The sequence below is a fragment of the Chiloscyllium plagiosum genome, unplaced genomic scaffold (genome assembly GCF_037043375.1).
Source record: "Chiloscyllium plagiosum isolate Xiang-an unplaced genomic scaffold, Cpla_swu_hap1 HiC_scaffold_40, whole genome shotgun sequence".
Taxonomy (NCBI): domain Eukaryota; kingdom Metazoa; phylum Chordata; class Chondrichthyes; order Orectolobiformes; family Hemiscylliidae; genus Chiloscyllium; species Chiloscyllium plagiosum.
This window is the reverse complement of record NW_028270178.1, coordinates 1893850-1916243: the sequence shown is the minus strand read 5'-3', so window position 1 is coordinate 1916243 and position 22394 is coordinate 1893850. Positions and strand designations below refer to the sequence as shown.

The following is a 22394-nucleotide window of genomic DNA, read 5'->3' as shown; positions in this document are numbered from 1 at the left end:
GCTGTGAGGGGGTGGGTGGGGGGGGGGGAGGACGCGGAGATGTTACAGCGTGATTGGAACAGGCCGGGTGAGTGAGCAGATGCCTGGCCCATGCACTGCGGGCGAATGTGAGGTGATCCACTTCAGGAGCCGACACAGGAAGGCGGATTGTGGCCGGAATAGTTTGGGAAACTGGGAGATCCAGGCGCTGCAGGGGGCAGCAGGCCGTGACGAAGGGGAAATGTTACCTTGGCCTCCTGGGCGAGAGGATTGGACGACAGGAGCAGGGATGTCTGGCTGCAGTTGGACGGGGGGGGGGGGGGGGGAGGGTCTTGGGGAGAGACTGTGTGTGCAGTTTGTTGAGTGGGGGGGGGTCTCCGTATCTGAGGAAGGATGTGCTGGAGATGGAGGGAGAGCAGCGATGGTTTCCCAGACTGAATCCTGGGATGGACGGACTGAGAGACGGGATCGTTTAGGATTAGATTCGCTGGGGCTTTCGAAGACGGGGATGGAGGTGGGGGGAGGGAGATCTCATAAAAATCCCAACAGGACTCAACACAGGAAGTTTGTTCGTGGGGAACCCAGAACGAGGGGGGAATCACAGGCTAAGGGGACAGGGTCGGCCATTTTGGACTGAGATGGGGAGACGTGTCTTCATCCACAGAGGGGGAAGCCGACGGAATTCTCTATCCCAGAAAGTAGGTGAGGCCCAAGTATGGACTGCAGCAGGTTAAGAAGGGAGCTCACCCCCACCTTCTCAAGGGGGGGGGGGGCAACTAGGGACAGGGCAAGGAATACTGGGCCCAGCCAGTGAGACCCAGAACAGATGAAACTAAGACCACATTCCCTTGCACACGATCACACACAGGGTCACTCCCACACTCACCTGTGGACTGGGACCTTTGCTCTCTGTGAACCGTCCTGCTACGCTCTTGCTCGGACTGCTCACCGACTCTGTCAGATCAAGGGGAACGATCAGATTTCAACCGGATTCCTGTCTGTGTCCACTTACCCATCCTCTGTGATATCGACGCAGAGAGCTGATGGTGCCATCAGGTACCTCTCTGTCTCTATCTCCAACTCTCTCTCTCCCCCCCTCTCTCTCTCTGTCTCTCAGTCCCTTTCTCTCTCTGTCTCTATATCTCTCTCTCTCCTTCTCACTTTCCTTCTGTCTGTCTCCCTCTCTTTCTCTCACTCGTTCTGTCTGTTTCTATCTGTTTCTCTGTTTTTCTCTCTCCCTTTATCTCTCTCTGTCTCTCTCCTCCTCCTCACTCTCTCCCTGTCTCCCTCCCTCTCTGTATTTCTGTCAGTCTCTGTCTCTCTCTTTCTCTCTCCTCTCTGCCTCCCTCTCTGTCTCAGTTTCTCTCTCTCTCTGTATCTCTCCCCATCGCTATCTCTCTCTCTCTCACTACCTCTCCCTTCCTCTTTCTCTCCATCTCTCTCTGTCCATCTCTCTCTTTGCCTCTCTCTATCGCTCTCTCTCTGCCTCTGTCTTTCTCTCTATCTCTCCCTCCCTCACTCCCTCCATCTCCCTCTCTCTCTTCCCCTCTCTCTATCTCTCTCTCGCTCTCTCTAGATCTCTCTGTCTCTGTCTCTCTCCCTCTCCATCTCTGGCTTTCTATCGTTCTCTCTGTATCTCTCTTTCCCTCTGTCTCTCTCCATCTCTGTCTCTCTCTCTCTCTCTCTCTCTCTCACTCACTCTCTGTCTCTCTCTCTCTCCATCTCTTTGTCTCTCTCTCTGTCCCTCTCTCTCTATCTCCAACTCTCTGTCCCTATCTCTCTCTCTCTACGTATCTCTCTCTCTCTCTCTCTCTCTTTCTGTATCTCTCTCTCTCTCTGTCTCTCTCTCACTCTCTGGATCTCTCTGTCTGTCTTCCTCTCCATCTCTTGTCTCTCTATCTTTCTCTCTGCCTCTTTCCCTCTCTGTATCTCTCCGTCCCTCCCTGTCTCTCTCCATCTCTGTCTCTCTGTCCCTCTCTCTTTCTGCATATATGTATCTCTCCCTCCCTCTCTCCCTCTATCTCCATCCCTGTCTCTCCGTCTCTCTCTCTCTCTATCTCTATCTCGCTTTCTGGTGTAAAGAAACAGGATGATGTGTTGCTGGAGGGGACTTGCCAAGGGGACGGGACAGACCTCCATGAATGAATATGAAGACATGGCATTGTCCTCACCTGATGCCCATCTGGTGTGTGAGGGTGGATGGCAATCCTTGACAGCTCACTCTTTCTGAATTGTCTCCCAAATTGTCATTCTGAAACACAATGTGAGGGAATCCTCCCCACTTGCCCCTGGATGGGGGCAGCTCCAACAACACAGTGGCACAGTGGTTAGCACTGCTGGGCGGCACGGTGGCACAGTGGGCGGCACGGTGGCACAGTGGTTAGCACTGCTGCCTCGCAGCGCCAGAGACCTGGGTTCAATTCCCGCATCAGGCAACTGTGTGGAGTTTGCACGTTCTCCCCGTGTCTGCGTGGGTTTCCTCCGGGGGCTCCGGTTTCCTCCCACAGTCCAAAGATGTGCAGGTCAGGTGAATTGGCCATGCTAAATTGCCCGTAGTGTTAGGTAAGGGGTAAATGTAGGGGTATGGGTGGGTTACGCTTCGGCGGGTCGGTGTGGACTTGTTGGGCCGAAGGGCCTGCTTCCACACTGTAACGTAATCTAATCTAATCTAACACTCAAGGAGCTCGACCCCATCCAGGGAAAAAGCAGCCCCCCCCCCCCACCGGGGGATTGGCCCCGCACCCACAAACACCCCCTCCCTCCCTCCCCCCCACCCACCGACGCTCAGTAGCAGCGGTGTGGACCATCTACAAGATGCCCTGCAGAAATTCCCCAAAGACCCTCAGGCAGCACCTTCCAAACCCCACGGCCACTTCCATCCAGAAGGACAAGGGGCAGCAGGTACATGGGAACACCAGCCCCCTGCGAGTTCCCGTCTAATTCTCTCAGAAAGTGAGATAGGGAGAGAATGTGAGAGACAGGTCAAGAGTAAAAAACAGAGATACAGTCGGAAACGATGAGTGAGAGGCAGAGATGATGGAGACAGCGCAAGAAGGGAGAGACAGAGTGAGGGGGAGTGAGATGGAGAAGGAGACGGAGAACGACAAAGGGTCACAAAGATGTACAGCACAGAAACAGACCCTTCGGCCCAACCCGTCCATGCCGACCAGATATCCCAACCCAATCTAGTCCCACCTGCCAGCACCCGGCCCATATCCCTCCAAACCCTTCCTCTTCATATACCCATCCAAATGCCTCTTAAATGCTGTAATTGTACCAGCCTCCACCACATCCTCTGGCAGCTCATTCCATACACGTACCACCCTCTGGGTGAAAACGTTGCCCCTTAGGTCCCTTTTATATCTTTCCCCTCTCACCCTAAACCTATGCCCCTCTAGTTCTGGACTCCCCCACCCCAGGGGAAAATACTTTGCCTATTTACCCTATCCAAGCCCCTCATGATTTTATAAACCTCTATAAGGTCACCCCTCAGCCTCCGACGCTCCAGGGAAAACGGCCCCAGCCTGTTCAGTCTCTCCCATGAGCTCAGACCCTCCAACCCTGGCAACATCCTTGTAAATCTTTTCTGAACCCTGTCAAGTTTCCCAACATCTTTCCGATAGGAAGGAGACCAGAATTGCACACAATATTCCAACAGTGGCCTAACCAATGTCCTGTACAGCCGCAACATGACCTCCCAACTCCTGTACTCAATACTCTGACCAATAAAGGAAAGCATACCAAACGCCGCCTTCACTATCCTATCTGCCTGCGACTCCACTTTCAAGGAGCTATGAACCTGCACTCCAAGGTCTCTTTGTTCAGCAACACTCCCTCGGACCTTACCATTAAGTGTATAAGTTCTGCTTACAAAATACAATGAGAGAGTGAGAGATGGAGACAGTTTGACAGAGACAGCTTCATCTCAAAAATAAACAGACAATGACAGACAGAGTGAGAGAGAGAGAGAGAGAGAGGGAGAGACAGAGAGAGACAGAGAGAGAGAGAGAGAGAGGGAGAGACAGAGAGAGAGAGAGGAAATCTGACAGAAGGCAAGAGAGAGATGGAGGTTGGAAGAGTGAGGGAAAGGGAGAGCGAGAGAGAGCAAGTAAGGAGCAAAAAGACTAACAACAGGGTGTGAGAGACGGAGAGAGTGAGGGAGACGGAGGGTTAGAGACAGTGAGAGGGAGAGAAAGGGAGGGTGGGAGAGAGAGAGACAGAAAGAGAGTGAGAGGGAGAGAGGGAAAGACTGACAGTGGGCGATAGAGGGAGTGAGGGAAAGAGAGAGAGAGGGAGCGACAAAGGGAGAGAGGGAAAGACTGACAGTGGGCGATAGAGGGAGTGAGGGAAAAGGAGAGAGAGGGAGAGACAGAGGGAGAGAGGGAAAGACTGACAGTGGGCGATAGAGGGAGTGAGGGAAAAGGAGAGAGAGGGAGAGACAGAGGGAGAGAGGGAAAGACTGACAGTGGGCGATAGAGGGAGTGAGGGAAAAGGAGAGAGAGGGAGAGACAGAGGGAGAGAGGGAAAGACTGACAGTGGGCGATAGAGGGAGTGAGGGAAAGAGAGAGAGAGGGAGAGACAGAGGGAGAGAGGGAAAGACTGACAGTGGGCGATAGAGGGAGTGAGGGAAAGAGAGAGAGGGAGAGACAGAGGGAGAGAGGGAAAGACTGACAGTGGGCGATAGAGGGAGTGAGGGAAAGAGAGAGAGAGGGAGAGACAGAGGGAGAGAGGGAAAGACTGACAGTGGGCGATAGAGGGAGTGAGGGAAAGAGAGAGAGGGAGAGACAGAGGGAGAGAGGGAAAGACTGACAGTGGGTGATAGAGGGAGTGAGGGAAAGGGAGAGAGAGGGAGAGACAGAGGGAGAGAGGGAAAGACTGACAGTGGCGATAGAGGGAGTGAGGGAAAGGGAGAGAGAGGGAGAGACAGAGGGAGAGAGGGAAAGACTGACAGTGGGCGATAGAGGGAGTGAGGGAAAGGGAGAGAGAGAGGGAGAGACAGAGGGAGAGAGGGAAAGACTGACAGTGGGCTATAGCGGGAGTGAGGGAAAGGGAGAGGGAAAGAGAGAGTGAGAGGGAAATGGAAAGTCAGGGAGTGTAGGAGAGAGAGGGATTGAAAGGGAACGATGGGGAGATGGAGAGTGTGAGAGTGAGAAGCTGAAGGAGAGAGAGTGATTGAGTTGGGCAGGCTGCTGGCGGTTGGTGTAATGACGTGAAGAATCCCTCCCTCCCTCACCGGCCACTCTGTTCATCCAGTTCCCACTCCTGCTCCGATGTGTCCAGTAGATAATGCCAGCAGCTAACAAGAGGAAGAAAATTCCTCCGCAGCTCAAAACCGAGATGGGAAACGGTCCTGAGCTCAACGGGGCAGTCCCTGAAAGACAAGAGCGAGAGAAATGCAGAGAGAGAGAGAGAAAAAAATAAGGTCACTGTCTCTCACACACACGAAGAAATCTCGGCAGGAACGGGATCGAATGTTTGCAAAACACCCCAGTTCACCCACACATGGGATACTGGGTGTGAGTCAGGTCCCCACACCATCAGGATGATGGGTTCAGACTGGAACGGGGTGGGTGTGGGCAGGAGTCACAGAGTCACAGAGACGTACAGCACGGAAGCAGACCCTTCGGCCCAACCCGTCCATGCCGACCAGATATCCCAACCCAATCTAGTCCCACCTGCCAGCACCCGGCCCATATCCCTCCAAACCCTTCCTATTCATATACCCATCCAGATGCCTCTTAAATGCTGTAATTGTACCGGCCTCCACCACATCCTCTGGCAGCTCATTCCATACACGTACCACCCTCTGGGTGAAAAAGTTGCCCCTTAGGTCCCTTTTATATCTTTCCCCTCTCCCCCTAAACCTATGCCCCTCTAGTTCTGGACACCCCCACCCCAGGGGAAAAGACTTTGTCTATTTATCCTATCCATGCCCCGCATGATTTTGTAAACCCCTATAAGGTTGACTCACCTGAATGAACTCTGATCTCCCAATGTGGACTCTTCCAAAATGTCTGCTCACTCCCTATCCTCCCGGTTAAAGTATTGTTGCGTTTGATTTTTTTTTTTAAAAGTAAATACTGATTAAACACTGTGATTGCTGCTCCAGGAAATCAGCTCCAGCACTGAAAACTAATCCTCAGCTCTCAGAGCCAGGAATCTCTCTCTGTCCACCATTTGTCCCAGGTAGATAGGATAGTGAAGGTGTTTGGTATGCTTTCCTTTATTGGTCAGAGTATTGAGTACAGGAGTTGGGAGGTCATGTTGCGGCTGTACAGGACATTGGTTAGGCCACTGTTGGAATATTGCGTGCAATTCTGGTCTCCTTCCTATTGGAAAGATGTTGTGAAACTTGAAAGGGTTCAGAAAAGATTTACAAGGATGTTGCCAGGGTTGGAGGGTCTGAGCTACAGGGAGAGGCTGAACAGGCTGGGGCTGTTTTCCCTGGAGCGTCGGAGGCTGAGGGGTGACCTTATAGAGGTTTACAAAATCATGAGGGGCATGGATAGGGTAAATAGGCAAAGTCTTTTTCCTGGGGTGGGGGAGTCCAGAACTAGAGGGGCATAGGTTTAGGGTGAGAGGGGAAAGATATAAAAGGGACCTAAGGGGCAACTTTTTCACCCAGAGGGTGGTACGTGTGTGGAATGAGCTGCCAGAGGATGTGGTGGGGGCTGGTACAATTACAGCATTTAAGAGGCATCTGGATGGGTATATGGATAGGAAGGGTTCAGACTTTATGGAGATAGGGAGGGGATGTAAGGACTGGAGGGGGTTACAGAGACAGGGAGAGGGTGTAGGGGCTGGAGGGGGTTACAGAGACAGGGATGGGGGGGTAGGTGCGAGAGGAGGTTACAGAGATAGAGAGGGGTGTAGGGGCTGGAGGGGGTTACAGAGATAGGGAGGGGGTGTAGGGGCTGGAGGGGGTTACAGAGATAGGGAGCGGGTGTAGGGGCTGGAGGAGGTTACAGAGATAGGGAGGGGGTGTAGGGGCTGGAGGGGGTTACAGAGATAGGGAGGGGGTGTAGGGGCTGGAGGGGGTTACAGAGATAGGGAGCGGGTGTAGGGGCTGGAGGGGGTTACAGAGATAGGGAGGGGATGTAGGGGCTGGAGGAGGTTACAGAGATAGGGAGGGGGTGTAGGGGCTGCAGGGGGTTACAGAGATAGGGAGGGGGTGTAGGGGCTGGAGTTGTATACAGAGATAGGGAAGGGGTGTATGGGCTGGAGGGAGGTTACAGAGATAGGGAGGGGGTGTAGGGGCTGGAGGAGAGTTACAGAGATAGGGAGGGGGTGTAAGGGCTGGAGGGGGTTACAGAGATAGGGAGGGGTGTAAGGGCTGGAGGGGATTACAGAGAGAGGGAGAGGGTGTAGGGGCTGGAGGGGGTGACAGAGATAGGGAGGGGTGTAGGGGCTGGAGGGGATTACAGAGATAGGGAGGGGGTGTAGGGGCTGGAGGGAGGTTACAGATAGAGGGAGGGGTGTAGGGGCTGGACGAGGTTACAGGGATAGGGAGGGGGTGTAGGGGCTGGAGGGAGGTTACAGAGATAGGGAGGGGGTGTAGGGGCTGGAGGGGGTTGCAGAGATAGGGAGGGGGTGTAGGGGCTGGAGGGGAGTTACAGAGATAGGGAGGGGGTGTAGGGGCTGGAGGTAGGTTACAGAGATAGGGAGGGGGTGTAGGGGCTGGAGAGAGTTACAGAGATAGGGAGGGGAGTGTAGGGGCTGGAGGGGATTACAGAGATAGGGAGGGGGTGTAGAGGCTGGAGGGGGTTACAGAGATAGGGAGGGGGTGTAGGGGCTGGAGGGGGTTACAGAGATAGGGAGGGGGTGTAGAGGCTGGAGGGGGTTACAGAGATAGGGAGAGGGTGTAAGGGGCTGGAGGGAGATACTGAGATAGAGAGGGGGTGTAGCAGCTGGAGGGGATTACAGAGATAGGGAAAGTTGTAAGGGCGGGACGGGGTTACAGAGATAGGGAGGGGGTGTAGGGGCGGGACGGGGTTACAGAGATAGGGAGGGGGTGTAGGGGCTGGAGGGGGTTACAGAGATAGGGAGGGGGTGTAGTGGCTGGAGGGGGTTACAGAGATAGGGAGGGGGTGTAGGGGCTGGAGGGGGTTACAGAGATAGGGAGGGGGTGTAGTGGCTGGAGGGGGTTACAGAGATAGGGAGGGGGTGTAGGGGCTGGACGGGGTTACAGAGATAGGGAGGGGGTGTAGGGGCTGGAGGGGGTTACAGAGATAGGGAGGGGGTGTAGGGGCGGGAGGGGGTTACAGAGATAGGGAGGGGGTGTAGGGGCTGGAGGGGGTTACAGAGATAGGGAGGGGGTGTAGGGGCTGGATGGGGTTACAGAGATAGGGAGGGGGTGTAGGGGCTGGAGGGGGTTACAGAGATAGGGAGGGGGTGTAAGGGCTGGAGGGGGTTAAAGAGATAGGGATGGCGTGTAGGGGCAGGAGGGAGGTTCCAGAGAGAGGGAGGGGGTGTAGGGGCTGGAGGAGGTTACAGGGATCGGGAGGGGGTGTAGGGGCTGGAGGGGGTTACAGAGATAGGGAGGGGGTGTAGGGGCTGGAGGGAGGTTACAGAGATAGGGAGGGGGTGTAGGGGCTGGAGGGAGTTACAGAGCTAGGGAGGGGGTGTAGGGGCTGGAGGGGGTTACAGAGATAGGGAGGGGGTGTAGGGGCTGGAGGGAGGTTACAGAGATAGGGAGGGGGTGTAGGGGCTGGAGGGAGTTACAGAGCTAGGGAGGGGGTGTAGGGGCTGGAGGGGGTTACAGAGATAGGGAGGGGGTGTAGGGGCTGGAGGGGGTTACAGAGATAGGGAGGGGTGTCGGGGCTGGAGGGGGTTACAGAGATAGGGAGGGGCTGGAGGGGGTTACAGTGGGGGGGGGGGTTTAGGGGCTGGAGGGGGTGACCGAGATAGGGAGGGGGTGTAGGGGCTGGAGGGGGATTACAGAGATAGGGAGGGGGTGTAGGGGCTGGAGGGGATTACAGAGATAGGGAGGGGGTGTAGGCGCTGGAGGGTGTTACAGAGCTAGGGAGGGGGTGTAGGGGCTGGAGGGGGTTACAGAGATAGGGAGGGGGTGTAGGGGTTGGAGGGGGTTACAGAGATAGGGAGGGGGTGTCGGAGCTGGAGAGGGTTACAGAGATAGGGAGGGGGTGCAGGGGCTGGAGGGGGTTACAGAGATAGGGAGGGGGTGTAGGGGCTGGAGGGGGTTACAGAGATAGGGAGGGGGTGTAGGAGCTGGAGGGGGTTACAGAGATAGGGAGGGGGTGTAGGGGCTGGAGGGGGTTACAGAGATAGGGAGGGGTGTAGGGGCTGGAGGGGGTTACAGAGGTAGGGAGGGGGTGTAGGGGCTGGAGGGGGTTACAGAGATAGGGAGGGGGTGTAGGGGCTGGAGGGGGTTACAGAGATAGGGAGGGGGTGTAGGGGCTGGAGGGGGTTACAGAGATAGGGAGGGGGTGTAGGGGCTGGAGGGGGTTACAGAGATAGGGAGGGGGTGTAGGGGCTGGAGGAGGTTACAGAGATAGGGAGGGGGTGTAGGGTCGGGAGGGGGTTACAGAGATAGGGAGGGGGTGTAGGGGCTGGAGGGGGTTACAGAGATAGGGAGGGGGTGTAGGGGCTGGAGGGGGTTACAGAGATAGGGAGGGGGTGTAGGGGCTGGAGGGGGTTACAGAGATAGGGAGGGGGTGTAGCGGCTGGAGGGGGTTACAGAGATAGGGAGGGAGTGTAGGGGCTGGAGGGGGTGACAGAGATAGGGAGGGGGTGTAGGGGCTGGAGGGAGCTTACAGAGATAGGGAGGGGGTGTAGGGGCTGGAGGGAGCTTACAGAGATAGGGAGGGGGTGTAGGGGTTGGAGGAGGTTACAGAGATATGGAGGGGGTGTAGGGGCTGGAGGGGGTTACAGAGATAGGGAGGGGGTGTAGGGGCTGGAGGGGGTTACAGAGATAGGGAGGGGGTGTAGGGGCTGGAGGGGGTGACAGAGATAGGGAGGGGGTGTAGAGTCTGGAGGGGGTTACAGAGATAGGGAGGGGGTGTAGCGGCTGGAGGGGGTTACAGAGATAGGGAGGGGGTGTAGGGGCTGGAGGGGGTGACAGAGATAGGGATGGCGTGTAGGGGCAGGAGGGAGGTTCCAGAGGGAGGGAGGGGGTGTAGGGGCTGGAGGAGGTTACAGGGATCGGGAGGGGGTGTAGGGGCTGGAGGGGGTTACAGAGATAGGGAGGGGCTTGAGGTGGTGACAGAGATAGGGAGGGGGTGTAAGGGCTGGAGGGGGTTACAGAGATAGGGAGGGGTGTAGGGGCTGGAGGGGGTTACAGAGATAGGGAGGGGGTGTAGGGGCTGGACGGGGTTACAGAGATAGGGAGGGGGTGTAGGGGCTGGACGGGGTTACAGAGATAGGGAGGGGGTGTAGGGGCTGGAGGGGGTTACAGAGATAGGGAGGGGGTGTAGGGGCGGGAGGGGTTTACAGAGATAGGGAGGGGGTGTAGGGGCTGGAGGGGGTTACAGAGATAGGGAGGGGGTGTAGGGGCTGGACGGGGTTACAGAGATAGGGAGGGGGTGTAGGGGCTGGAGGGGGTTACAGAGATAGGGAGGGGGTGTAAGGGCTGGAGGGGGTTAAAGAGATAGGGATGGCGTGTAGGGGCAGGAGGGAGGTTCCAGAGAGAGGGAGGGGGTGTAGGGGCTGGAGGAGGTTACAGGGATCGGGAGGGGGTGTAGGGGCTGGAGGGGGTTACAGAGATAGGGAGGGGGTGTAGGTGCTAGAGGAGGTTACAGAGATAGGGAGGGGGTGTAGGGGCTGGAGGGAGGTTATAGAGATAGGGAGGGGGTGTAGGGGCTGGAGGGAGGTTACAGAGATAGGGAGGGGGTGTAGGGGCTGGAGGGAGTTACAGAGCTAGGGAGGGGGTGTAGGGGCTGGAGGGGGTTACAGAGATAGGGAGGGGGTGCAGGGGCTGGAGGGGGTTACAGAGATAGGGAGGGGTGTCGGGGCTGGAGGGGGTTACAGAGATAGGGAGGGGCTGGAGGGGGTTACAGTGGGGGGGGGGGGGTTTAGGGGCTGGAGGGGGTGACCGAGATAGGGAGGGGGTGTAGGGGCTGGAGGGGGATTACAGAGATAGGGAGGGGGTGTAGGGGCTGGAGGGGATTACAGAGATAGGGAGGGGGTGTAGGCGCTGGAGGGGGTTACAGAGCTAGGGAGGGGGTGTAGGGGCAGGAGGGGTTTACAGAGATAGGGAGGGGGTGTAGGGGTTGGAGGGGGTTACAGAGATAGGGAGGGGGTGTCGGAGCTGGAGGGGGTTACAGAGATAGGGAGGGGGTGTAGGGGCTGGAGGGGGTTACAGAGATAGGGAGGGGGTGTAGGGGCTGGAGGGGGTTACAGAGATAGGGAGGGGGTGTAGGTGCTGGAGGGGGTTACAGAGATAGGGAGGGGGTGTAGTGGCTGGAGGGGGTTACAGAGATAGGGAGGGGTGTAGGGGCTGGATGGGGTTACAGAGGTAGGGAGGGGGTGTAGGGGCTGGAGGGGGTTACAGAGATAGGGAGGGGGTGTAGGGGCTGGAGGGGGTTACAGAGATAGGGAGGGGGTGTAGGGGCTGGAGGGGGTTACAGAGATAGGGAGGGGGTGTAGGGGCTGGAGGGGGTTACAGAGATAGGGAGGGGGTGTAGGGGCTGGAGGAGGTTACAGAGATAGGGAGGGGGTGTAGCGGCTGGAGGGGGTTACAGAGATAGGGAGGGGGTGTAGGGGCTGGAGGGGGTTACAGAGATAGGGAGGGGGTGTAGGGGCTGGAGGGGGTTACAGAGATAGGGAGGGGGTGTAGCGGCTGGAGGGGGTTACAGAGATAGGGAGGGAGTGTAGGGGCTGGAGGGGGTGACAGAGATAGGGAGGGGGTGTAGGGGCTGGAGGGGGTTACAGAGATAGGGAGGGGGTGTAGGGGCTGGAGGGGGTTACAGAGATAGGGAGGGGGTGTAGGGGCTGGAGGGGGTTACAGAGATAGGGAGGGGGTGTAGGGGCTGGAGGGGGTTACAGAGATAGGGAGGGGGTGTAGGGGCTGGAGGGGGTTACAGAGATAGGGAGGGGGTGTAGCGGCTGGAGGGGGTTACAGAGATAGGGAGGGAGTGTAGGGGCTGGAGGGGGTGACAGAGATAGGGAGGGTGTGTAGGGGCTGGAGGGAGCTTACAGAGATAGGGAGGGGGTGTAGGGGCTGGAGGGAGCTTACAGAGATAGGGAGGGGGTGTAGGGGTTGCAGGAGGTTACAGAGATATGGAGGGGGTGTAGGGGCTGGAGGGGGTTACAGAGATAGGGAGGGGGTGTAGGGGCTGGAGGGGGTTACAGAGATAGGGAGGGGGTGTAGGGGCTGGAGGGGGTGACAGAGATAGGGAGGGGGTGTAGGGTCTGGAGGGGGTTACAGAGATAGGGAGGGGGTGTAGCGGCTGGAGGGGGTTACAGAGATAGGGAGGGGGTGTAGGGGCTGGAGGGGGTGACAGAGATAGGGAGGGGGTGTAGGGTCTGGAGGGGGTTACAGAGACAGGGAGGGGGTGTAGGGGCTGGAGGAGGTTACAGAGAAAGAGAGGGGGTGTACGGGATGGAGGGGGTTACAGAGATAGGGAGGGGGTGTAGGGGCTGGAGGGGGTTACAGAGATAGGGAGGGGGTGTAGGGGCTGGAGGGGGTTACAGAGATAGGGAGGGGGTGTAGGGGCTGGAGGGGGTTACAGTGATAGGGAGGGGGTGTAGGGGCTGGAGGGGGTTACAGAGATAGGGAGGGGGTGTAGGGGCTGGAGTGGGTTACAGAGATAGGGAGGGGGTGTAGGGGCTGGATGGGGTGACAGAGATAGGGAGGGGGTGTAGGGGCTGGAGGGGGTTACAGAGATAGGGAGGGGGTGTAGGGGCTGGAGGGGGTTACAGAGATAGGGAGGGGCTGTAGGAGCTGGAGGGAGTTACACAGATAGGGAGGGGTGTAAGGGATGGAGGGAGTTTACAGAGATAGGAAGGGACTTAGGGGTTGGAGGGGGTTACAGAGATAGGGAGGGGGTGTAGGGGCTGGAGGGGATTACAGAGATAGGGAGGGGGTGTAGGGGCTGGAGGGGGTTACAGAGATAGGGAACAGGTGTAAGGGCTGGAGGGGGTTACAGAGATAGGGAGGGGGTGTAGGGGCTGGAGGGGATTACAGAGATAGGGAGGGGGTGTAGGGGCTGGAGGGGGTTACAGAGATAGGGAACAGGTGTAAGGGCTGGAGGGGGTTACAGAGATAGGGAGGGGGTGTAGGGGCTGGAGGGGGTTACAGTGATAGGGAGGGGGTGTAGGGGCTGGAGGGGGTTACAGTGATAGGGAGGGGTGCAGGGGCTGGAGTGGATTACAGAGATAGGGAGGGGGTGTAGGGGCTGGAGGGGGTTACAGAGATAGGGAGGGGGTGTAGGGGCTGGAGGGGGTTACAGAGATAGGGAGGGGGTGTAGGGGCTGGAGGGGGTTACAGAGATAGGGAACAGGTGTAAGGGCAGGAGGGGGTTACAGAGATAGGGAGGGGGTGTAGGGGCTGGAGGGGGTTACAGTGATAGGGAGGGGGTGTAGGGACTGGAGGGGGTTACAGAGATAGGGAGGGGGTGTAGGGGCTGGAGGGAGTTACAGTGATAGGGAGGGGGTGTAGGGGCTGGAGGGGGTTACAGAGATAGGGAACAGGTGTAAGGGCAGGAGGGGGTTACAGAGATAGGGAGGGGGTGTAGGGGCTGGAGGGGATTACAGAGATAGGGCGGGGATGTAGGGGCTGGAGGGGGTGACAGAGATAGGGAGGGGGTGTAAGGGCTGGAGGGGGTTACAGAGATAGGGAGGGGATGTAGGTGCTAGAGGTCGTTACAGAGATAGGGAGGGGTGTAGGGGCTGGAGGAGGTTACAGAGATAGGGAGGGGGTGTAGGGGCTGGAGGGAGCTTACAGAGATAGGGAGGGGGTATAGGGGCTGGAGGAGGTTACAGAGATAGGGAGGGGGTGTAGGGGCTGGAGGGGGTGACAGAGATAGGGAGGGGGTGTAGGGGCTGAAGGGGGGTTACAGAGATAGGGAGGGGGTGCACGGGCTGGAGAGGGTTACAGAGATAGGGAGGGGGTGTAGAGGCTGGAGGGGGTTACCGAGATAGGGAGGGGGTGTAGGGGCTGGAGGGGGTTACAGAGATAGGGAGGGGATGTAGGGGCTGGAGAGGGTTACAGAGATAGGGAGGGGGTGTAGAGGCTGGAGGGGGTTACAGAGATAGGGAGGGGGTGTAAAGGCTGGAGAGGGTTACAGAGATAGGGAGGGGGTGTAGGGGCTGGACGGGCGTTACAGAGATAGGGAGGGTGTGTAGGGGCAGGAGGGAGGTTATAGAGATAGGGAGGGGGTGTAGGGGCTGGAGGGAGGTTACAGAGATAGGGAGGGGGTGTAGGGGCTGGAGGGGGTTACAGAGATAGGGAGGGGTGTCGGGGCTGGAGGGGGTTACAGAGATAGGGAGGGGCTGGAGGGGGTGTAGGGGCTGGAGGGGGTTACAGAGATAGGGAGGGGGTGTAGGGGCTGGAGGGGGTTACAGAGATAGGGAGGGGCTGTAGGAGCTGGAGGGAGTTACACAGATAGGGAGGGGTGTAAGGGATGGAGGGAGTTTACAGAGATAGGAAGGGACTTAGGGGTTGGAGGGGGTTACAGAGATAGGGAGGGGGTGTAGGGGCTGGAGGGGATTACAGAGATAGGGAGGGGGTGTAGGGGCTGGAGGGGGTTACAGAGATAGGGAACAGGTGTAAGGGCTGGAGGGGGTTACAGAGATAGGGAGGGGGTGTAGGGGCTGGAGGGGATTACAGAGATAGGGAGGGGGTGTAGGGGCTGGAGGGGGTTACAGAGATAGGGAACAGGTGTAAGGGCTGGAGGGGGTTACAGAGATAGGGAGGGGGTGTAGGGGCTGGAGGGGGTTACAGTGATAGGGAGGGGGTGTAGGGGCTGGAGGGGGTTACAGTGATAGGGAGGGGTGCAGGGGCTGGAGTGGATTACAGAGATAGGGAGGGGGTGTAGGGGCTGGAGGGGGTTACAGAGATAGGGAGGGGGTGTAGGGGCTGGAGGGGGTTACAGAGATAGGGAGGGGGTGTAGGGGCTGGAGGGGGTTACAGAGATAGGGAACAGGTGTAAGGGCAGGAGGGGGTTACAGAGATAGGGAGGGGGTGTAGGGGCTGGAGGGGGTTACAGTGATAGGGAGGGGGTGTAGGGACTGGAGGGGGTTACAGAGATAGGGAGGGGGTGTAGGGGCTGGAGGGAGTTACAGTGATAGGGAGGGGGTGTAGGGGCTGGAGGGGGTTACAGAGATAGGGAACAGGTGTAAGGGCAGGAGGGGGTTACAGAGATAGGGAGGGGGTGTAGGGACTGGAGGGGGTTACAGAGATAGGGAGAGGGTGTAGGGGCAGGAGGGGGTTACAGAGATAGGGAGGGGGTGTAGGGACTGGAGGGGGTTACAGAGATAGGGAGGGGGTGTAGCGGCTGGAGGGGGTTACAGAGATAGGGAGGGGCTGGAGGGGGTTACAGAGACAGGGAGGGGGTGTAGGGGCTGGAGGGGGTGACAGAGATAGGGAGGGGGTGTAGGGGCTGGAGGGGATTACAGAGATAGGGCGGGGATGTAGGGGCTGGAGGGGGTGACAGAGATAGGGAGGGGGTGTAGCGGCTGGAGGGGGTTACAGAGATAGGGAGAGGGTGTAGGGGCTGGAGGGGGTGACAGAGATAGGGAGGGGGTGTAGGGGCTGGAGGGGATTACAGAGATAGGGCGGGGATGTAGGGGCTGGAGGGGGTGACAGAGATAGGGAGGGGGTGTAAGGGCTGGAGGGGGTTACAGAGATAGGGAGGGGATGTAGGTGCTAGAGGTCGTTACAGAGATAGGGAGGGGTGTAGGGGCTGGAGGAGGTTACAGAGATAGGGAGGGGGTGTAGGGGCTGGAGGGAGCTTACAGAGATAGGGAGGGGGTATAGGGGCTGGAGGAGGTTACAGAGATAGGGAGGGGGTGTAGGGGCTGGAGGGGGTGACAGAGATAGGGAGGGGGTGTAGGGGCTGAAGGGGGGTTACAGAGATAGGGAGGGGGTGCACGGGCTGGAGAGGGTTACAGAGATAGGGAGGGGGTGTAGAGGCTGGAGGGGGTTACCGAGATAGGGAGGGGGTGTAGGGGCTGGAGGGGGTTACAGAGATAGGGAGGGGATGTAGGGGCTGGAGAGGGTTACAGAGATAGGGAGGGGGTGTAGAGGCTGGAGGGGGTTACAGAGATAGGGAGGGGGTGTAAAGGCTGGAGAGGGTTACAGAGATAGGGAGGGGGTGCAGGGGCTGGAGAGGGTTACAGAGATAGGGAGGGGTGTAGGGGCTGGACGGGCGTTACAGAGATAGGGAGGGTGTGTAGGGGCAGGAGGGAGGTTATAGAGATAGGGAGGGGGTGTAGGGGCTAGAGGGAGGTTACAGAGATAGGGAGGGGGTGTAGGGGCTGGAGGGGGTTACAGAGATAGGGAGGGGGTGTAGGGGCTGGAGTGGGTTACAGAGATAGGGAGGGGTGTCGGGGCTGGAGGGGGTTACAGAGATAGGGAGGGGCTGGAGGGGGTTTAGGGGCTGGAGGGGGTGACCGAGATAGGGAGGGGGTGTAGGGTCTGGAGGGGGTGACAGAGATAGGGAGGGGTTGTAAGGGCTGGAGGGGGTTACAGAGATAGGGAAGGGGTGTATTGGCTGGAGGGGTTTACAGAGATAGGGAGGGGGTGTAGGGGCTGGAGGGTGTTACAGAGATAGGGAGGGGTTGTAAGGGCTGGAGGGGGTTACAGAGATAGGGAAGGGGTGTATTGGCTGGAGGGGTTTACAGAGATAGGGAGGGGGTGTAGGGGCTGGAGGGAGTTTACAGAGATAGGAAGGGGTGTAGGGGTTGGAGGGGGTTACAGAGATAGGGCGGGGGTGTAGGAGCTGGAGGGGGTTACAGAGATAGGGAGGGGAATAGGGGCTGGAGGGTGTTACAGAGATAGGGAGGGGGTGTAGGGGCTGGAGGGGGTTACAGAGATAGGGAGGGGAATAGGGGCTGGAGGAGGTTACAGAGATAGGGAGGGGGTGTAGGGGCTGGAGGGGGTTACAGAGATATGGAGGGGGTATAGGGGCTGGAGGGGATTACAGAGATAGGGCGGGGATGTAGGGGCTGGACGGGGTTACAGAGATATGGAGGGGGTGTAGGGTCTGAGGGGGTTACAGAGATAGGGAGGGGGTGTAGGGGCTGGAGGGGGTTACAGAGATAGGGAGGGGGTGTAGGGGCTGGAGGTGGTTACAGAGATAGGGAGGGGGTGTAGGGGCTGGAGGGGGTTACCGAGATAGGGAGGGGGTGTAGGGGCTGTAGGGGGTTACAGAGATAGGGAGGGGGTGTAGGGGCTGGAGGAGGTTACAGAGATAGGGAGGGGGTGTAGGGGCTGGAGGCGGTTACAGAGATAGGGAGGGGGTGTAGGGGCTGGAGGGAGCTTACAGAGATAGGGAGGGGGTATAGGGGCTGGAGGAGGTTACAGAGATAGGGAGGGGGTGTAGGGGCTGGAGGGGGTTACAGAGATAGGGAGGGGGTGTAGGGGCTGGAGGGGTTACAGAGATAGGGAGGGGGTGTAGGGGCTGGAGGGGGTTACAGAGATAGGGAGGGGGTGTAGGGGCTGGAGGGGGTTACAGAGATAGGGAGGGGGTGTAGGGGCTGGAGGGGGTTACAGAGATACGGAGGGGGTGTAGGGGCTGGAGGGGGTTACAGAGATAGGGAGGGGGTGTAGGGGCTGGAGGGGGTTACAGAGATAGGGTGGGGGTGTAGGGGCTGGAGGGGGTTACAGAGATAGGGAGGGGGTGTATGGGCTGGAGGAGGTTACAGAGATAGGGAGGGGGTATAGGGGCTGGAGGAGGTTACAGAGATATGGAGGGGGTGTAGGGGCTGAAGGGGGGTTACAGAGATATGGAGGGGGTGTAGGGGCTGGAGGGGATTACAGAGATAGGGAGGGGGTGTAGGGGCTAGAGGGGGTTACAGAGATAGGGAGGGGGTGTAGGGACTGGAGGGGGTTACAGAGATAGGGAGGGGCTGTAGGAGCTGGAGGGAGTTACACAGATAGGGAAGGGTGTAGGGGATGGAGGGAGTTTACAGAGATAGGAAGGGGTTTAGGGGCTGGAGGGGGTTACAGAGATAGGGAGGGGGTGTAGGGGCTGGAGGAGATTACAGAGATAGGGAGGGGGTGTAGGAGCTGGAGGGGGTTACAGAGATAGGGAGGGGGTGTAGGGGCTGGAGGAGGTTACAGAGATAGGGAGGGGTGTAGGGGTTGGAGGAGGTTACAGAGATAGGGAGGGGTGTAGGGGCTGGAGGGGGTTACAGAGATAGGGAGGGGGTGTTGGGGCTGGAGGGGGTGACAGAGATAGGGAGGGGGTGTAGGGGCTGGAGGAGATTACAGAGATAGGGAGGGGGTGTAGGAGCTGGAGGGGGTTACAGAGATAGGGAGGGGGTGTAGTGGCTGGAGGAGGTTACAGAGATAGGGAGGGGTGTATGGGCTGGAGGAGGTTACAGAGATAGGGAGGGGTGTAGGGGCTGGAGGGGGTTACAGAGATACGGAGGGGTGTAGGGGCTGGAGGGGGTTACAGAGATAGGGAGGGGTGTAGGGGCTGGAGGAGGTTACAGAGATAGGGAGGGGGTGTAGGGGCTGGAGGGGGTTACAGAGATAGGGAGGGGGTGTAGGGGCTGGAGGGGGTTACAGAGATAGGGAGGGGGTGTAGGGGCTGGAGGGGGTTACAGAGATAGGGAGGGGGTGTAGGGGCTGGAGGGGGTTACAGAGATAGGGAGGGGTGTAGGGGCTGGAGGGGGTTACAGAGATAGGGAGGGGTGTAGGGGCTGGAGGAGGTTACAGAGATAGGGAGGGGGTGTAGGGGCTGGAGGGTGTTACAGAGATAGGGAGGGGGTGTAGGGGCTGGAGGGGGTTACAGAGATAGGGAGGGGTGTAGGGGCTGGAGGGGATTACAGAGATAGGGAGGGGATGTAGGTGCTTGAGGGGATGACAGAGATAGGGAGGGAGTGTAGGGGCTGGAGGGGGTGACAGAGATAGGGAGGGGGTGTATTGACTGTAGGGGGTTACAGTGATAGGGAGGGGGTGTAGGGGCTGGAGGGTGTTACAGAGATAGGGAGGGGTTGTGGGGGCTGGAGGGGATTACAGAGATAGGGAGGGGGTGTAGGGGCTGGAGGGTGTTGCAGAGATTGGGAGGGGGTGTAGGGGCTGGAGGGGGTGACAGAGATAGGGAGGGGGTGTAGGGGCTGGAGGGGGTTCCAGAGATAGTGAGGGGGTGTAGGGGCTGGAGGGGGTTACAGAGATAGGGAGGGGGTGTAGGGGCTGGAGGGGGTGACAGAGATAGGGAGGGGGTGTAGGGGCTGGAGGGGGTTACAGTGATAGGGAGGGGGTGTAGGGGCTGGAGGGGGTTACAGAGATAGGGAGGGGGTGTAGGGGCTGGAGGGGGTTACAGAGATAGGGAGGGGTTGTAAGGGCTGGAGGGGGTTACAGAGATAGGGAGGGGTGTAGGGGTTGGAGGAGGTTACAGAGATAGGGAGGGGTGTAGGGGCTGGAGGGGGTTACAGAGATAGGGAGGGGGTGTTGGGGCTGGAGGTGGTGACAGAGATAGGGAGGGGTGTAGGGGCTGGAGGAGATTACAGAGATAGGGAGGGGGTGTAGGAGCTGGAGGGGGTTACAGAGATAGGGAGGGGGTGTAGTGGCTGGAGGAGGTTACAGAGATAGGGAGGGGTGTATGGGCTGGAGGAGGTTACAGAGATAGGGAGGGGTGTAGGGGCTGGAGGGGGTTACAGAGATACGGAGGGGTGTAGGGGCTGGAGGGGGTTACAGAGATAGGGAGGGGTGTAGGGGCTGGAGGAGGTTACAGAGATAGGGAGGGGGTGTAGGGGCTGGAGGGGGTTACAGAGATAGGGAGGGGGTGTAGGGGCTGGAGGGGGTTACAGAGATAGGGAGGGGGTGTAGGGGCTGGAGGGGGTTACAGAGATAGGGAGGGGTGTAGGGGCTGGAGGGGGTTACAGAGATAGGGAGGGGTGTAGGGGCTGGAGGAGGTTACAGAGATAGGGAGGGGGTGTAGGGGCTGGAGGGTGTTACAGAGATAGGGAGGGGGTGTAGGGGCTGGAGGGGGTTACAGAGATAGGGAGGGGGTGTAGGGTCTGGAGGGGGTTACAGAGATAGGGAAGGGAATAGGGGCTGGAAAAGGTTACAGGGATATGGAGGGGGTGTAGGGGCTGGAGGGGATTACAGAGATAGGGAGGGGATGTAGGTGCTTGAGGGGGTGACAGAGATAGGGAGGGAGTGTAGGGGCTGGAGGGGGTGACAGAGATAGGGAGGGGGTGTATTGACTGTAGGGGGTTACAGTGATAGGGAGGGGGTGAAGGGCCTGGAGGGGGTGACAGAGATAGGGAGGGGTTGTAAGGTCTGGAGGGGATTACAGAGATAGGGAGGGGGTGTAGGGGCTGGAGGGTGTTACAGAGATAGGGAGGGGTTGTGGGGGCTGGAGGGGATTACAGAGATGGGGAGGGGGTGTAGGGGCTGGAGGGTGTTGCAGAGATTGGGAGGGGGTGTAGGGGCTGGAGGGGGTGACAGAGATAGGGAGGGGGTGTAGGGGCTGGAGGGGGTTCCAGAGATAGTGAGGGGGTGTAGGGGCTGGAGGGGGTTACAGAGATAGGGAGGGGGTGTAGGGGCTGGAGGGGGTGACAGAGATAGGGAGGGGGTGTAGGGGCTGGAGGGGGTTACAGTGATAGGGAGGGGGTGTAGGGGCTGGAGGGGGTTACAGAGATAGGGAGGGGGTGTAGGGGCTGGAGGGGGTTACAGAGATAGGGAGGGGTTGTAAGGGCTGGAGGGGGTTACAGAGATAGGGAAGGGGTGTATTGGCTGGAGGGGTTTACAGAGATAGGGAGGGGGTGTAGGGGCTGGAGGGGGTTCCAGAGATAGGGAGGGGTGTAGGGGCTGGAGGGGGTTACAGAGATAGGGAGGAGGTGTAGGGGCTGGCGGGGGTTACAGAGATAGGGAGGGGGTGTAGGGGCTGGAGGGGGGGACAGAGATAGGGAGGGGGTGTAGGGGCTGGCGGGGGTTACAGAGGTAGGGAGGGGGTGTAGGGGCTGGAGGGGGTTACAGAGATAGGGAGGGGGTGTAGGGGCTGGAGGGGGTTACAGAGATATGGAGGGGGTGTAGGGGCTGGAGGGGGTGACAGAGATAGGGAGGGGGTGTAGGGGCTGGCGGGGGTTACAGAGGTAGGGAGGGGGTGTAGGGGCTGGAGGGGGTTACAGAGATAGGGAGGGGGTGTAGGGGCTGGAGGGGGTTACAGAGCGAGTGAGGGGATGTAGGGGCTGGAGGGGGTGACAGAGATAGGGAGGGGGTGTAGGGGCTGGAGGGGGTTACAGAGATAGGGAGGGGGTGTAGGGGCTGGAGGGGGTGACAGAGATAGGGAGGGGGTGTAGGGGCTGGAGGGGGTTACAGAGATAGGGAGGGGGTGTAGGGGCTGGAGGGGGTGACAGAGATAGGGAGGGGGTGTAGGGGCTGGAGGGGGTTACAGTGATAGGGAGGGGGTGTAGGGGCTGGAGGGGGTTACAGAGATAGGGAGGGGGTGTAGGGGCTGGAGGGGGTTACAGAGATAGGGAGGGGTTGTAAGGGCTGGAGGGGGTTACAGAGATAGGGAAGGGGTGTATTGGCTGGAGGGGTTTACAGAGATAGGGAGGGGGTGTAGGGGCTGGAGGGGGTTCCAGAGATAGGGAGGGGTGTAGGGGCTGGAGGGGGTTACAGAGATAGGGAGGAGGTGTAGGGGCTGGCGGGGGTTACAGAGATAGGGAGGGGGTGTAGGGGCTGGAGGGGGGGACAGAGATAGGGAGGGGGTGTAGGGGCTGGCGGGGGTTACAGAGGTAGGGAGGGGGTGTAGGGGCTGGAGGGGGTTACAGAGATAGGGAGGGGTTGTAAGGGCTGGAGGGGGTTACAGAGATAGGGAAGGGGTGTATTGGCTGGAGGGGTTTACAGAGATAGGGAGGGGGTGTAGGGGCTGGAGGGGGTTCCAGAGATAGGGAGGGGTGTAGGGGCTGGAGGGGGTTACAGAGATAGGGAGGAGGTGTAGGGGCTGGCGGGGGTTACAGAGATAGGGAGGGGGTGTAGGGGCTGGAGGGGGGGACAGAGATAGGGAGGGGGTGTAGGGGCTGGCGGGGGTTACAGAGGTAGGGAGGGGGTGTAGGGGCTGGAGGGGGTTACAGAGATAGGGAGGGGGTGTAGGGGCTGGAGGGGGTTACAGAGATATGGAGGGGGTGTAGGGGCTGGAGGGGGTGACAGAGATAGGGAGGGGGTGTAGGGGCTGGCGGGGGTTACAGAGGTAGGGAGGGGGTGTAGGGGCTGGAGGGGGTTACAGAGATAGGGAGGGGGTGTAGGGGCTGGAGGGGGTTACAGAGCGAGTGAGGGG

The 22394-nt window shown here is 58.9% G+C and overlaps 1 protein-coding gene across 1 annotated transcript in view; it reads right to left on the bottom strand.

The window, feature by feature from the left end:
• Positions 1 to 22394, bottom strand: part of LOC148138281 (SLAM family member 8-like) — a 90159-nt gene that overhangs the window by 35459 nt on the left and 32306 nt on the right. The window contains exons 4-5 of the mRNA XM_087981590.1: positions 5213 to 5350; positions 866 to 933 (exon numbers count right to left, since the gene is read on the bottom strand). Of these exons, the coding sequence (XP_087837716.1) occupies positions 866 to 933; positions 5213 to 5350 (206 nt within the window). The remainder of the gene's footprint in view (positions 1 to 865; positions 934 to 5212; positions 5351 to 22394) is intronic.